Genomic DNA, 16,899 nt, shown 5'->3' on the forward strand with positions numbered 1-16,899 from the left:
AGGGACACCTGCGAGGGGACACCTGCAGTGACACCTGAGGGGGACACCTGAGGGCACAGCTGCAGGGCTTGCTGTGGGGACACCTGAAGGGGACACCTGAATGCAGGGCCAGGGCCGGTTCCAGTCAGCACAGTCAGGGCCAGTCGCTTTAGTAGACAATTTATTTTGATAAACTTGCTCAATAACAAAAATACAAGTGAAGAAAATTATGTTCATTTTATACAGTTTGTATTAACATTTGTTCGGAAATCATTAATTGAAAAAAATGCTCTAAACCAATTAGAAAACAACCCTCAGTAAAGGCTGGAGGTGCAGGCGGCCGGTCCAGCCTCGAGCGGGAGCGACGCACGCCCAGGCAGGACAGCCCGCCTGCAGACACCATTTCCTTCATTATGTTCATCCTTCACAAAGGTTTTAAAGGACAGCTTCCATTTTCCTGTGTGTGTGTGTGTCGGGGCGAACAGTAACCTACAGTCGTGTTCTGGAGTGGTTCAACAACGGCTCAGAAACACAGGGATGGCAGGAGAGCCCGAACCTGGCGGTGCCACCTCGGCCAGGGGACAGGGTGGTGGGGCTCTACCGGTGTCTGCGGGACACCGATATCGCTCTCCAGCAAGAGCAACAACAGAAAACCACGTTAAATGGTCAGCCTGGTGTGCCCAGCGAGGCACACCCTCCCCAGGTCTGAGACAAACAGCTTCCAGGCAATTATTTCAGCTGAGCTCAACGATGACATTTATACAGACAAATTAACTAGTTTCCCTTCTGAAAGTATTTCAAGTTTCCAATCTTAACATATTGTTAGCCAAAGAAATGACAAGCGTGCACGAATTACATTATGATGGCACATCAAACCTCTGGGGGAATGTTGAGGCAAAAGACTAAACGAGATTCTCTAGTGACGTATGAAATGAGCTGTCCTTCAAGAAGTAAAAAATAATGGCTGGCAGAATCAGAAAAGTTTATGTAAACACTCAACACAAATATGGGATTACCTTTGGAGAAGATTCCTATGGAAACATTTGCTTTTCATGAACTGAAAAAGTCTACAGATGTTTAGGCATGTTCAATACGAACTTCCTGTAGTTCAAAACAAAACCTTGTGCAAATAAAACCTATAAATAGTCTTCAGCAGATTTTACAGTGATGCTCTTAGGTATGAAAAGAATGCACACAACTTTAAAAAAAAAGTAACGGACATAAGTTTGACAAATGATTGCACCATAAAACAGTGTTTTATATACAGTTTACAAGATTTGATTTTCTGCTATAAATTAATACTGTACTATATAGTACTTAGTGACCTTATTAAAAGCAACTGTTGACAGCTGTCTCTTCAATTACTGGATTGGGCTTTTTTTAAATGCAAATGGCTGCATCTATTTCTGGACTTAAAATGCTCAAATATTTAATAAATCTATTTGTTAAATCTCTGTTATCATTTAATAATTCATAGCAATAGCATTGGCAGATCAGATAAATTTCCAGTCAGCCAACCACAGTCTGGATATGCTCCAAGATAAGTGTGTTTTTTTTAATTTTTATTACATGATGATCCATTTAATCAAAGCCTAAATCCATATGACGTTACTATAACTGAAATAAGTACGTTGGGGGAGCAGGGAAGGGGAAGAAATCTTAGCAGCTGAGAAACCCTCCCCACCCCCCACCTGTGTTCCAGTTACAAAAATCTAGAACTATTTACAAGTGTGACATTTCTGAAAAAAATAACAGCCTTTTTTTTTTTTTAACATAATTTATAACCTAAGTTTTAGTGAATACTTTAGCTTAGGACACAGTAGTGATAACACCAAAATTTTGACACATATCAAGCAGCTGAACCCTGCCTTTTATCTCCACCAACATCACTAGGGACCTCAGACTTAAATTAGGAACCAAATCATATTTAAACCACTACTTCAAAGTAGGTGCCTGGCTGTATTTACAGATTAGTATACTTTAGAAAAATTTAGTTATCCATAAACACTCCATTCTACCTGTGAACGAGCTGACTGGAAAAGAAAAAGTTGCTTATGAACCATTCCAGTGACAAGTTTGTTCAAAAATTTCAAAAGAAAAAAAGACTTAAATCAGCAAATAATCTTTTTGTATTAAAATACAGCGGGAGGGGGAGAGGGAAGAGGTGAGAAGGACAGCGACCCACTAGGGTCTGAATGGCACACGGTTTAAAATAATTGTGCAAATTGTGTTCTTTTCAAACACTTCAGCTTATCTCATCAGTGATTCATTTGGGAACTGCTGATTATATTTCAATAACCACCTCATTCCAAAATGCACTTTCCCTCACAGTTTAGGCCAGTGTCTATTCAGAAATGCAGTTCCCCCGGTAACCGCAATGGAGCAGCGCTCAGAACACACCGTTGGTTTCGTTTTCGTCATGAACCTCAGGTGAACCATGGATTAACTGGAAAACAAACACTGAGAGTGCAGGCAGCTTCCCTGCAACACCAAACTACTGTCTGCAAGGTTAGACCCAGCTGTGAATTAAGACGTCTGTGGGCTCAATGGTTTATCCATGTGCTGAAAAATAAAACTACTTTTAGTGAGGAACATTTACTCCAAATTTGGTTGGTCATTAAATCCACCTTTAAAATAACAACTTTAGTAAACAAGGCATATACTTTTCAATAATTATATTGCTCTTTTTTTTTGGCAAAGATGAATTAATACTCGAGTGAAAATAAGTTCATCCATCTTTGCAGTGGAACAGTGTTTGCATTACTTTAAACATTGCATTTTACATGTGCTAGAGAAATGCTTACCTATGGTAAAATGCTGTGCTTGAACATGTATGAATGCTAATGTCACAATGCAGTAGAAAAAGAGATTTTCTGTACAACAGTTGCTAATAATTTAAATAGTGTCAGTTTCCCAAAATTAGGATTTTAACTTTACGGCATGACATGATCTCACCTTCTACCCTCATATACAAATAAATTACCATAAAAAGAATTTTAGCTTAACTTAAAATTGCACCTAGAAAGGCATGGGATCGTTTGTACCTATTACAAAAAACTGTTAAAATCAAGGGCTGCTACAAAGAATGAGGTAAACTGAAGACTCTCAGCTATGTGGCCTTCAGAGAAATGGCTTTTTTCTATTGAGTTCTAGTTTTGCACACCACAGTGTTTTGCTAGCAAAGCGTTCTGAGTTCTTTTCCAGGAACCATTTGTGTGTATATACATATATATATATATACATATGTGTATATACACACACACACACATACACACACACTGTATACTGCATCAGCAAAATATATATATATATTTATATATATATTTATATAAATATAAGGAAGAGATCCCCCTTTAGAACGTTCCTTAGTGTTTCCTAGAGCTCATGGGGGAGGAGGGGATGTGTGTCTTCTTGCTGTTACATACATTTAGAGAACATGTTTTGATCTATTGGCTTCTTGGTGCAGTAATGCGAGATTGATCCACGGTGGTGCCAAAGGCTTTGCTCAACAGAAGGAAGATGTAAAACACTAATCTCCTAAACAGCGAGGCCAGCCTCACTTGAATTCCTCTGCAACCCTCTGGTCTACCACAAAGTTCATAAATACTTTGACTTCCAAATGGTTAGACGTTAAAAACAGGAACAGTCCAGTAACATGGGGCATTTCTGCTTCTCAGTGTAAAGCATTCTTCACTAGTTCCTATCACAGTGCAGACCTGACTGCATTAGAGTATGCTCAGGAGATTAGTCCACGGTGGCTGTATTTGGTTATGGGAAAGGCTCTCCTTTTTTTCATCCAAAGTGCATAGTGAGAACAAGTCAAAGCATTCCTCTTTTCAGTCAGTGTTTGACAGTCTGATTTAGGCATCCTCCTGAGAATGCAATTCTGATGTCTTGCTCTTTTCCAAAATAAAGTCCTGCAGTTCAGACATTCATCAGCCAGGTAAACAAACTTTGCCAGCAAATAGAAGTCCCACTATTGTAAAGAAAATTGATAAGACAAACAGTACATACGAAGACCCAACCACTGTGTTATTGGGTAATTTATATGGTTGACCTCCAACTTCATTGATGTAAAATCCTATTGGAAATATTAGGGCTGCCATACAGAATAGAATCACTGCAAAGAAAAAAGAAAAAACAAACAGTTACTGCTATGTTAAAGTGAAAATATTTACCCAGTCATAGAGCACCCAGAAAAGCAAGCAAAGTATTCTGAGAGAACTCAAGAGCTAAGATATATCAGGACATAAATTGGTTGAAATGAGTAGGCTTTATCTTGCTTTTAACCGGTAACAGTCATCACTAATCACTGGCTCCTGTGCAAGTCAGCAGTGCTGCAGCTGCCTTTGTCTCCAAAAGTGGGTAGAATAAATTCAGGAGCTGACTTGTCCCCTTTGACAGGTGAGGACAACGTTTCTAGTCTTTACAAATGAGAAACAATGGGCTGGAGCAGCCTCAGTATTTTTTAATGTAACTTCACTACTGCTCTTCCCAACTAAATACATCTGCTCCAGTTTATCCAGCTACAGTGTTGTGTGCCCACTCTAAAAGCACTTTCTAATGGACTCTGTGTTTATTCAAGATGAAGAGTTTACCACATATTTGATATCTCAGTGCTTATGATTTCCACAGCACAGGTCTCAGCTCTGAGGCAAAAACACTCATGCTCCAGAAGGTCCTAGCTGTGGACATAGTGAATCTGAATTCAAAGATTGCCCAACCATGATCCTCATCAGAACCTCATTTCCAATGCTCCTTCATTTCCAGAACACCTAACGCAGCTTTCACAACACCTCGAGCCAAAGGCAGCCAGCACCAGGATCAGCCTTTCCTTGGGCTGACAGTACCGAGCTGGAAAAACCAGACGTTCCACTGGAGGGGGCTCGAGTTTCGCTCACAGCGCGCTAGCACAGGAGGGTTATTCTGCCGAGGGGAAGAGAGGGAGCACGAACAGCGAACATCTGGCACCTGCACAGTTGCCACCTCCTTAGGCCATTGAAACAGAGGCAAGGACCCAGCAAGCAGGCGTTAAACATTAATCTAGAGGGCTTTAATCTATGGGATTATTGGTCCTTGTAATTCCACACTACACAACCTAACCCTTAAAGAATGCTTCCCTGTCTTCAATTGTATCTTAACAAACAGCTGGTCCATCGGAGGAGAGCATGTTGAGCAGAGCTGTGTAAGGACAGAAGACCCCTGCATTTGAGTGGTCCAGAAAACAGTGGTTGATGTGTGATTAGTAGTAGGACATACAAATGGTACCAGTTTGAATGATATCCCAAGGATTAAGCATGTTATCATAACTCAGCATCCTTCCTATTACATCCAGTTTGTCCACAACCAGTTATTTACAAAACTTGCCTAACATTTTAACAGTAACACACTTAGAGCAAATAGCTTTTGGATTCTGAAAACAACCTGCACTTTCAAGATTAAATCCCTCTTTTTATATTCAAGAACCACACAGCTGGAAACGTTCTGACGGTCTCTCAGATATGGTTGAAGAATAGATCTTTTTCCTTCTCCAATCAACCATTCTTGAGGTGTGTTGTACCCACACACACCAGTGCTCCCAGTCTGAGAGCTGGGAGTGTGCCCAGGGTCTCCCTGTGCTCCTGCCCCAGGACAGAAGGGTGCAGGCACCTCAACTTTCCCTCAGTGCACAGTAGGAGCAAAAATAAACTCTGCCCGTGCAGGCAGGGTGCAGAATGTTGATGTGCATGTGCATTTCAAACATTTACTACAGAGGGAACCGGCCACCTTTTCTCTTCCACTGTGCTCATGTTCTGCTGGGAGGCTGTCCAAGCGATTTTCTTAGCAGGGACTGAATTTTTAGTCTATTGAAATAGCAAATAAAAAGTGGATCCATCAAAGTCTCTGGCAGATTAGAGAGCCTGGTGAAGGAATTAAGGCAAAGTTTTGAGAAGTCATTAAGAAGAGACTTCATGATAAATTTATTTCAAAAAAAAAAAAGAAGAAGAAACTAAGGAGAAAATCCAATATATGAAAAGCTCATTTATTCTTTTAGAAAGAGATTTTTAAGGCAGAGGATAGGAATTTCTTATACAAGCTGTACTCCAAAAGTAGCTCTATATATCTGGTATTATCAACTCAGTGAATTTCTAGCAACCCATAAAGAACTTCTCCCTTAAGAGTACTTGCTTTTGATTTCAAGTTCTTCCTTGTGTAGGAAAATTTGCAGAAAAGCCACTTAATGACTACAATTTCTGGTAACAAAAATAATTAGGTAATAAAACACAATAATGTCTAGTTTGCATCTGAATGGTGGCTGTCAAAAACCCCCAGTGGTTCTTGTGATTCTTTAGCTCATAATTGTTTTGAGCATCTAATGACAACTTCAAAAAATCCAGCCTTAAAAAAACGGTCTAGTCTTTGGAGGGCTCACTGTAATATCTGCTCATCTCTTCAGAGACACATAACCCAGAAAGCAGCACCTGGTACAAATCTTTAATAACTCATGAAGCACTTTGTTCACTGGGGAGCACCAGTGACAGACGTTCACAGAACAGCTACTGTTAGTTAAGGATGTGATTATCCTGCCCTATTTTTACTTGCATTCCAAAGAGCAAGCCCATTATGCTCATGAACTTTTAAATCCTCAGGAAAAAAAAAAAAACCAAACCCAAACCAGACTCTGTGGTAACTGCTGGAAAAAAGGTAGAAATATGATTTTTCTGTCTAACATCTCCTCCCTTGATACATCTCAGAGAAGCACCTCATTCAGTGTAGCAGACACAGAATTAATTCCCTTTCTAGTTGTAGCAGATGGCAAGAGACCTGAATCTGTGAGATGTAAACAGATCTTGAGGGGGCTCTGTGAATTCCTGCAATAGCCAAGATTGTTATAATATACATAAAACCACCTAGGAAGCCTCCACAGGGAATAAACTCTGGGCATTGTTTCTAATTATGGAACTTAACAGTGCCTGTCTGAAGGACCATGAACATTTCATTTGAGATTTTCACACCTTCACCACACCCCCTCTTTTACAGTGTAAGACTGTACCATCAGGGACAGTTTTGACAGTGTCTATGCCCAGCATGACAGACCTATCACATCAGCAGCAATACTGTGATTCCCAAAGGACTGATTCACACAAAGTGAAGGAAGACCTTCACATTTGCCTTTACAAACAAGACTTTTGTCACTCATGCAGTAGGACCTGAAGGACAGCAGTATCTCTCCTCTCCACAAAGCTGCTTTGCAGAGAGGTCAGACAAGTTTCTGAGCAGAAAACCCACCCATGGGTGGGGAATGAGGCAAAGGCTGTGCCTGTTAATCCCCTCTCAGGTGGATCCTCCAGAGCTGTATACGCCAAAGAGAACTGGCAGATCCAATTTCATCTTACCTGTCTCCTACCTAAACCAGACAAGACCACTCTCAGAATAATTCATATTTACAGGTACACAGCTGATAAAACCTGAAGTCATCCAAGATGACAAGATTACAACCAAAAATTCCATGAGAAATACAAGTTAGCATTTATATATAAATTCCACCATGAACTGGGCCGGTGACCTCTTACCAGGCTTTCCTTGCTGCTGTCAGAGTTGCAAAGAAAGCTGAGCAAGAGGATTCCTCTGCCCTCAGGTATTTACTGCAGACCCCCTTGCATTTGAAGGAACGGAGCTGCCAGTCCCAGAGCTTCCCTTGGAAGTCCCAGCAGACTTTGTGCTGCCTGCCTAGGATGGCACATCCTGCACTGTGTTCAGAAAGTTCTGGGAGAAGAATTATCTGCCAGCAGCCTGCACAATGCTGTTAAGTCCTGAAATTGCTTGCAGATGAGATGAAATACAAATATGAAGCTTTCCCTGCTCTCTCTTCTAATGAGTTACACGTTTTCATCCAAACAGCACTGGCACTTCACAGGAAGAACCTGCTCATGGTATTCCAAGTTGATTCCACATGGCTCCATGTTTCCTAACACTGATCTACAAACAGGTTACTAATTTGTGTTGCATCCAGTGAACCACACAAGTCACTCTCATCAGCTTTCTGAAAAACACAGAATTCTTCCTTCCATTCATTTCTGTTTTGCAAAATTGATTTTTCTTACAAGTGAGTTAAGCAATAAGATTTCCCATCATCATTGTTAACAGGAATGCAAACGTCACAGAGTTCTGTGTATTGGAGATGAATACCAAAGACAGTGAATTTTAGAATTTCAACAACGCAGCCATCATATCTTAACAGAATTATGATTAATTCTGACTTGCAGAAGAATAAATTAGAATGCTTCATTATTAAACATCTCATAACAAAAGACAAGTGCTGAAATAAAAGAATGTCCTTCTATCTTGAAACATCTAGTATTGAACCTGTTGCAAGCTTAAAGAAATCTACAGGAAAAAAAAAAACAAAACCCAAGACAAAAACCAGCCTAAGGGTACCAGACTTTTTGGATGAACTAATCATCACAGTTGTGGAAAACTAAAGCTGCAGGGAGGTGACAATTCGAGATATTTAAGAAGAACATTAATACATAGTACTTCAAAACCCCTTTCTTGCCCTACAGCGTTGACTTCAGCCAACTGTAAGCATCTTAATCTTAATCATTTTGAGTTTAACCCCCCCCCACCATTTATTAGATATACATGAAATATGTATAGATAAACAAGTGCACTGGAAAAGCTGGGGTGGAATATTCAGGAATACTCATATCTGCTATTTCAATCATTCACCGGAAAATAAATAAAACTCAATCACAACAGATACAGCATTTCAGTAGCTCCATTGTCTGCAGGAGCTGTACTATTAATTTAATATGCTGTGAAGCAAAGTTGTCAGAAGGATGGCTTTGATTGTACAAGTGCCTCAGTGAAGTACCTTTGTTGAAGCTGAGCACTTTTTAATATTATTCCCTTCCCCCAAACAAGGTTAAATCTTCCTCCTATTAGATATCATTAGATGTCACAGAGTTCCATTAAACCTTATTTATGCCCCTGTAAACCACAAACTTGCATTTTCTAGTTAGTGTTCACACTACCTTTAGTGGCATGTCATAATTCAAGTCAATTTAAAAGCCCTCAGGTTTTGAGTGTTTTCATGCTGTCCTCCCCACCATTAAGGCACCATTTCACAGTTGGGCTAAGCCTGCAACACACACCAAGAAAAGGAAGTTGGAAAGTTATTCCCCTTGCTCGTTACAAGTGTTTTGTTTTCGCACTGAAGTAGCCATAGGCTATGTTTGCTTGTGTGGAAACAGAGAGGGCTGAGCTGAGAGGAGTTCCACTGGTGCTCATGCAGAGCAGAACCAAGGCAGGCAAAAGGGCAGCGATCCTGCTCCCCCCGGCTCCAGCACGGCTGCAGGTCACTCCTGGAAGCAGAAGTCTCAGTGCTGTGAAGCACAGCAGATGCTCTGCAGTGGGCAATCCTCCTGCATTGCCAATTAGGATGCAGATACTCTGAATAAAGCAGCCACCAGGAGCACGAGGCAGGACTGAACCGGCACCGACCCCGAGCCAGGTGATCACGAGACACCTGGAGCAGGGATGGGTTGTCTCAGATGGACCAACTGCCTCCGCTGCCTCGGGGAGGGGATCTTCTGTCAGTCCATGCAGGTTGGAATAAGTCCTAGTTATATGGGAGTGGGGCAGTATGAAACACCACAGACACTCAAATCAGGACTGACCTCTTCTATCCCTGCTCATTCTCTTAGGTCAATTAATGGCACTGCCCAAGGAAGGTCAAGGGGTCAGGGCCTTCCCTTCTCTCACCGTGGGCCCACAGACAATTATTCCCTCTCAATTACAGTCACTTAAGACACCAACCCTTTTATTTTGGAAGACTTATTTGTCCCTCAGCTGTGGTATTTAAAAGAGAAGGAACGATTTGTACAGCAGGAGCCCTGAGCACTGCTGCTTAACCACACTAGAGTGTTATTGCAGACTCCACCAGTTTATCCTGCATACAGGTCAACTGTGCAGTTGAGGTCACTTACTTCCAGTGAAAGCTATCCAGCGGGCATATTTAGTAGCTTCTCTTCGCCAGTGGGAAGCCACCAGCAAACCACAAGTGACAGTTAGTGAAATGATTCCCATTATGATGAAAAATAACGTAGTGACCCACTCGGGAGGCAGCCGTGGAGGAATACAGGTCCTGTCACGTCCATGGATGGTTTGACACTGTCGCACAAGGCCAACTGTGAGAGCACCTGAAAATACACAGCAGAGAGGCAAGTAAACTTTCAAAATCCTCTCTGAGGGGCGCTCAACTGCAAACCAAAGCTCAGGATTGCCCCAAAATAAGGGATTCTTTCCTTGATGAACCTTAATAAGCCTTTCAAACACAGAGGATGGGGAGGGGGCATGCTTTGAACATCTATCTGCAGGTTCTGCCATCATGCACTCGCACAAGCTGAAGTGAGATGGCTGCAAGCTGTATCTGGCTCCTGAGTGGCAATCAAGGTCTAATCAAAGGGATAAAGCACTCCTAATAAAGCCTGCCAGTATCAGCTAACGTGGTAGCTGAGTTGTGCAGAGGATCACTCCCTCCTCTGTGCAAGATGAAGTACTTTTATAATCTAACAAAAGGAGCTGAAGCCCCCCTAAAATGCCTTTAATTGCCTAATACCTTTTCCCCTCATCTGTAAATACAGCTTTAATCCTCTAAGTCTTGCAGCAGAAACTGCATTTGATTTATATATGATTTTAAAAACATTTAAAAACCCCACTTCTTGACAATAACTCCCTCTATGCAAGACTGGTCAATCCTTTTGACAGCTAACAAGAATAACTGCACACATACACTGGGATACCTACACAAAAGATCTATCAGAAACATCCCAGAAAAACAGTAAGACTGGTACAGGAACCCTAAAGTTTCACACAAAATTATGTATTTTCTGTTAAATAATAATTTTAAAAATCTGCTTTGAAATCTAATTCAGTGGTTTTGAGACTCAGAAAGAAGCTTTTAGTAAGCTTTAATAAGGAAGTTATATTCATTTGGAAAATTGTAACCCCAATTTAACATGCAAGATTGAGACCCATTTCTTCCAGTGTCTCTTAAACAGTAAGTTCTGTATTTCTAAACTTTATCCCTTCTTCTGAACTGTTTTCCTAAATAATCACAATTATCCTTTATCTAAATTAAGAAAAAAAAAATCAACAGTGGATAGTATTAGAGTCAAAAACTTTCTCCACAAATTACTTCAAGTAAATATTGTTTTAGTTGACCTGTTTCAAACAAAAAGAGGACAACTCAGAAATAATTACAGTAAGACTTGGAAGCTTAGGGGAAACATCTGTCATACTTTTTAGCTTCTTTTGGGGAAAAAAAAAAAAGAAGCATGGAACAAAGAATTAAGCCAATAGTCAAGAGGGTAACCAGTCCTACTGCACCTCCTGGAACCCAGGAGCCAACTTCTACAGATCCTGTGTGCTCAGCAATGAGTCCCACCAGAATCAGCTTCTGACCTCAGAATCCTTGGGTTAGGAGGCAGCATATCATGTTTTATTAGATGTTGTGCTTCACATACACTCCCAGAGCATGGGAAGAACCAAAAGCAAAACTGTTACTGAATCAGTTCTGTTGAAGCATTCCTGGAACCCTTTTTAGACTACAACATTCAGCCCTATTCAAGTACATCCCTTTAATTACCCAGCTGAAAGATTCAGAGATGAATCTCCAGCTAACAGTTGAACGGCTACAAACCCCAATAAAACCGGCATTCTCCATTGCAGATATCCAGCAATCACACCTGAGCTGTGCCCCAGGAGCACACAAACCTGAGCCACAATCACAGGAGCAATCCTGCACAGCTCACACACCTGCACAGTGCAGTTTGACACAAACTGCTTCTCAGTTGGCTTCTCCCAGCCTGCAGTGTTTTCACTGGCCATCAGCTGCTGGCACAGAGGGCAGATGTGCCTGTGTCACCTGTGTCCTTAAAAGGCTCCCTGAACACACACACACACTGCAGGACCTCCTACAAAACACTAAGCAGTCTCCTGGAGTTTGGGGATAAAGAGGCTTATTCAGTGCAGCATCACAGAACAGGAGATCGATCCCAATCGCTCTGCAAGACCAGGATTTATCAACAATTTTACTACACTGACAGCAGAAGTCATTTTTTTCCAAACTGCATTTCTAATCAAAGTATGACTTCATAAAAATGACATCACACACTTAGTAGATGTTCTCTGAATTCAAAGACCTCTCCTAACTTCAGTGGCAATAATTTAGTGCATTTTTAACTTTGGCAAAAGCAACAGTGGTAAGAGCCACTGTGCTGGACTTGCTTCCATTTTGTATGTTAACTGAAACTAAAGAACAGCTGCTATAGAAGACCACGTCTTAGCAAGGGACAACTAGTTCATCTTTCTGATGAATTTACAATTTATATTGAAGATATGAGGACATTTAACATGTCAGGTTCAGAGAGAACCAAAGCTCAGCCCAGTACTGCCAGATCTAGAGGAAACACAAGAAAACTCCACCTTGAGCTATTATTTTTCAACGCACTTCTTTTTTTTACTGCCAACATCTACTTCTCCAAATGGTCATTTTCTTAACAAACCTACCCAAACCAAGAAACCCACAACTGAAAATTAAAAAAAGGAGGACAAAAATCTCTGAATTGTGAGTACCAGAGTAACATTCCTTTTTAATACAAGGATAGTTGCAAGAAACTATTGAGAGCATGGTTTCCTAAACACCACTTCTGGTGCCCAAGTGTATTGTTCCACTCTGGCTTTTTCTTCTTCTTTTATTTCTTTTTTCCTTTTTTTTTTTTTTTTTTAAATAGTTTTAAATTGCCATCAATTAAATTTCAGAATTTGCCATTTGGAGGAAATATAGTGAACTTTACAGTTAAAACTTTTGCTAGCAGGTACTAGTATTTTTTCTTAAATCTGTTCCGTGCATTACAAATCTGAAGGAGATGTACTCCATAGTGAAGGTTCTGAACCTTGAGTCTGCAGACTCTAGAGAGGCAAATGGAGGGCAAGAGGCCTGGGAACCATTTCTGAAGGTTTCACAAAGGTAACAGCCTCATTCAGAACTCATAAATTTAGTTCTAATTTAAGGTGACTGTACAGGAATACCTCACTCGTGTACATAAACTGGGCACAAGGAAATCAAACCTCGGGGCTTTCTCCTGTAGTGACAAATCTCCTGTTGAATGCAGATTTCAAAAGAAGTCTCTGGTGTGGAGAAAGCATGTTTATTTGCCATGAAATTCAAAAGGAGAGCATGTTTATATGGTATTTGATTGTGCTGGTCCCGTTCTAAAGCAATCAAGCAAACAGTTGCCGGGCAGCTGCCAACAAACTAACTTGTCACAGAAAGTCTTGTTTAACCTCATCTAGTCTATCACTGAAGGAGGGACAGAGATACTAAACTGAACAGTCCTTCTGCCTGTAGTTAGAGAATAGCCCAAGAGTCCATCTCAAACCAGTCACCAAGTTCCACTCTGATCCACTGGTAGAAGAGGTTTTTATGTCATTCTCTCAGAACAACTTCAACATAATGGCTGCAAATCTAAGCACCTGACACAGGTCTGAAGCAAACAGCACAGCTAATGCCAGTAGATGAGCAGCTTAAAGATGGATCCAGCCCTGAAAGATGTGCAGTGGAGTGAACACACCTGCCCTTCCTCCACCTCCCCATTCCCACATGTCAGGAACCACAATGACGACCTGGAGGTGCAGGAACTGCTCCCGTGCTCTTGTTTGCCTCTCTCCTCAGAGCTTCCAAGGCTGGCATTATTCAGGTTAGCAGAGGCAGTGCAAGAGGTGATTAGGATATATATGCTAATTACTAAAAATGAGATTCAACCTTTATCGAATCAGAGAATGCTGCCCTGAGCAAATGTTAGTGAAGTGGTCCTTAGTCTTTTCCAGTAAATCTATTCCCTGAAGTGCCAAAGCATTTCAAACCCATTAAACAACCTCCCAGTAGTGACAGTCTCCAGTTAATACCAGAGAAAGATTTTGTGATCACCCAGCTCCTCCAGACTGACACTAATGCTCATTTTCTGACACTGCATGTTTTAACTGGAATCAGTAATAAAGAGATTCTTTAACAAATACACCAACACTGGGGAGCATCACCTATTTAACAATTTTCATAAAACCATGGAGGAAAAGAGGGAGAAAGGCACCAAACCAAGGAAAGACAAGCCCTGGTTCTCCCCCTGGGTGCAATGAGCAGCTGCCAGAAAGCAGACCCCCAAATCCCACTCCAGCCCCGAGGTGTGTGCCATCCCTCTGCCGTTTCCCTGGTAACCACAGAGCCACCAAGGAGGAATCACACGCTACAGAGAGAAACAAAGATTGCTGCAGCCCTTCGACTCCCCCTCCTCTACATCACTCCTGAATTATTAAAAGTGGCACAGCGATGGCACTGCTGGAAAGCAGCAGCACAACAACGGCCATTCGGGTGTTCGCTGTTCATCTGCTCCTTGACTGCCACAACATGTGGGGATCGAGCGTGCCAGATGGACACAGGAGAGGTGCCACTGCCAAGAGGAGCTTGCCACAGCATGACAAACAAATAATATGGTAAAAGCACAATGCAGTGAACGAGGTGGGGCTCAAACATTAGAAGGTCACAGAGCTCAGCAGTTATGCTCTGCCATGAACATCCTCAGAACCGCTCTTGCTCAGCTTGGGGTTCTGCTCCTCCTGTCCTCCCCTACTGTCACCACTTGAGAACATCTTTACTTTTTCCTGTTAGAGAAAATGCTATTCCTTGGGTTTAAGTGCATCTGCAACCCCTGATATTCTGTGACAACAGCTTCCTCACTTTCACCTTCCATACATCAACCACATCCTCAGCAAAATGCTTAACACTAACATAAAATAAATATTACAGGCCAGTATGCCTAGTGAGGAGGTTAAAGCATCCAACCACTCCCAGACAGCCCACCTGCTCTCCCCTGCTTGCTGCCCTGATGAGAGGGAGGGACTCTGCCAGAAATGCCAGTTGTGAGTGCCAGACAATTTCTGCTCAAACGAGATGCTTTTCCACAGTGTCCTGTGGATTTGTTAAACCATCTTTGCTAAGGGAAGAGCACAGTTTAGAGGGCTCCTAATGAGGTGCTGGGGACATAAATCTCAGCACCACCAGCGTGGCAAGGACATTGGTAAGTTCTGTGTTTTAGTAACGAGCACAGATTATGGAGCTGAGTTATTTGGGCACACTAAAACATTCATTGCTGCTGGTTAGGTAACAGTCACATGCCAGGGAATGACATGTGTAAAATAAGGGCAGCTCAGTTAAGCCATTCCCTGGAACTCTCCTTGTGCCACAGACCAGGGCAGGAGTTAAGTCGTTTTTGGAAAATTTTTAAGTTCTATCCAGCTATCTATCTTCAGCCACCTTGTCCCTTCAACATGTCAGCTGCTCCCTGCCTGCAACCAAGCCCCTCTGACAGGAGCTGCTCTCAAAGTGAGCAAAGCACAGCTGAGGAATTCCTGAGAGGAACAAACAGCATGGAATAGTAAGAGTAGTTCCAACACACCTGCCTGGAATAACAAACGAGGAGAAGGTATTTCCAAGAAGAAAATTTTCAAAGTCATCAAAGGCATTTGGCAGTTGAAGATGGGATGTTTCCCATTCTGACAGATGGAATTTATTTTCCTGCAATGGGCACTTGAAGTGATGTTGCTATACAAAGGGGAAGAGAGAATGACTTAATTAGGTTTATTTATATGTATTTTGTTCTGGGTAAAAATTCTATTAATTTTATATTCTAGGTAGTGGTTCCTTGGAAACAGGGTGCTCTCCCTTCTGCTTTTCAGGAGATCCAGGGAACTGATCTTTCCCTACCACAGCCTCGGAGGTACTTCATACAGTTAATTCTACTTATTCCAGTGCAAAACTCCATCGGAAATCAGGCCCTGTACCCTCTCGAATGAGGAGATTAGTCATGCCCAGAGCAAGCAATGCAGAAAGTTAGTGGAAAAGCACCACCTCTGGTGTGAAGGGGAAGAAGATAACAGCATCCTACTGGTTTGCAAGAGTGAGGAGGAAAAAGGGATTAGCAAGGCTGGGCAGGACAGTTTGGTTCTGCAAGGCACGGTCCACGCTGTGACAGTCACTCATGGGGTCTCTCTGTGGACCCCACAGGCACAGCTCCCAGAACTGGTTTGTATCTACAACTGCTCACAATCAAGAGCCTTGTAAAAGGAAATGCAGTTAGTCCTCATCTAAATTTTCAACCGCTGACCCATTAAAGCAATTTTAATAGAGCCTCAAACAACGTCGTATCAGAGCATTTTTAAAGTAGCTCCTACACATAATTAACTGCAGCTAAGTAACTATAAGCGGGTTGAACACCTTTTCCCCCACATTTGTGCTTAGGTCATTGTTGCAGGACGATTCAATACCTGAATTACACCTCAAGAGCAATAAAAGGTATACAAAAGGATCAAAACATAAGATAAGATGAACTGCCAGTTTCTAATCAGGTATGAGAGTACCATATCTGTTACTGATCTTACATTAATAACTACTGCTTTTGTGAGGGATGGGGGTGGTTTGAGTAGATGTTCTTTAGCACTTATGCCACTAAAACAACTTGGAGGTTACCATGCAAGCACAGTATTCAGGATGTGGCTTAACAGGTCGATTCTTTCCCTGTGGATGTTCCAGTAGGTAGTTCAGTCAGTGAGATTCATAGGAAACCAAGTTCAGACTCACAAAAGTAAGATTTATGAACGTTAAAGGAAGGCTGAAAAGAATAACAGAGGATCAACTGCAAAAGCACAGAACATAAAAGAGTTCAAAACAAAGGGATTATGAATTATCTTTCCTGCCCTTTGTAAGCCAAATCTTATGTTTTTTGGCATTCACTCCAATTTGTCTCTCAAATCACCTAATAGGTATTGTAACCCCGGGAAAAAGGCTTTGGAGTTCCTCACTTTGAAGCAGCCCAGATGCAAGAT

The 16,899-nt window shown here is 41.7% G+C and overlaps 1 protein-coding gene across 2 annotated transcripts in view; it reads right to left on the minus strand.

Moving 5' to 3' along the window:
* Positions 1 to 143: 143 nt before the first annotated feature.
* The window catches only part of MOSMO (modulator of smoothened), a 29,951-nt gene continuing 13,195 nt past the window's right edge, over positions 144 to 16,899 (minus strand). The window contains exons 2-4 of one of the 2 annotated variants that reach the window (XR_007629183.1): positions 9,948 to 10,160; positions 8,994 to 9,100; positions 3,952 to 4,099 (exon numbers count right to left, since the gene is read on the minus strand). Coding sequence is in view for 1 of the 2 variants with exons in the window: in XM_050317320.1 (XP_050173277.1) it covers positions 3,915 to 4,099; positions 9,948 to 10,160 (398 nt within the window). In the remaining variant the exon portion in view is untranslated. Of the gene's footprint in view, positions 4,100 to 8,993; positions 9,101 to 9,947; positions 10,161 to 16,899 lie in introns of both variants that reach the window. The other variant, XM_050317320.1, reaches the window with a different exon arrangement.

Source organism: Myiozetetes cayanensis, unplaced genomic scaffold (assembly GCF_022539395.1).
Source record: "Myiozetetes cayanensis isolate MyiCay16 unplaced genomic scaffold, myiCay2020 scf20-37, whole genome shotgun sequence".
NCBI lineage: Eukaryota > Metazoa > Chordata > Aves > Passeriformes > Tyrannidae > Myiozetetes > Myiozetetes cayanensis.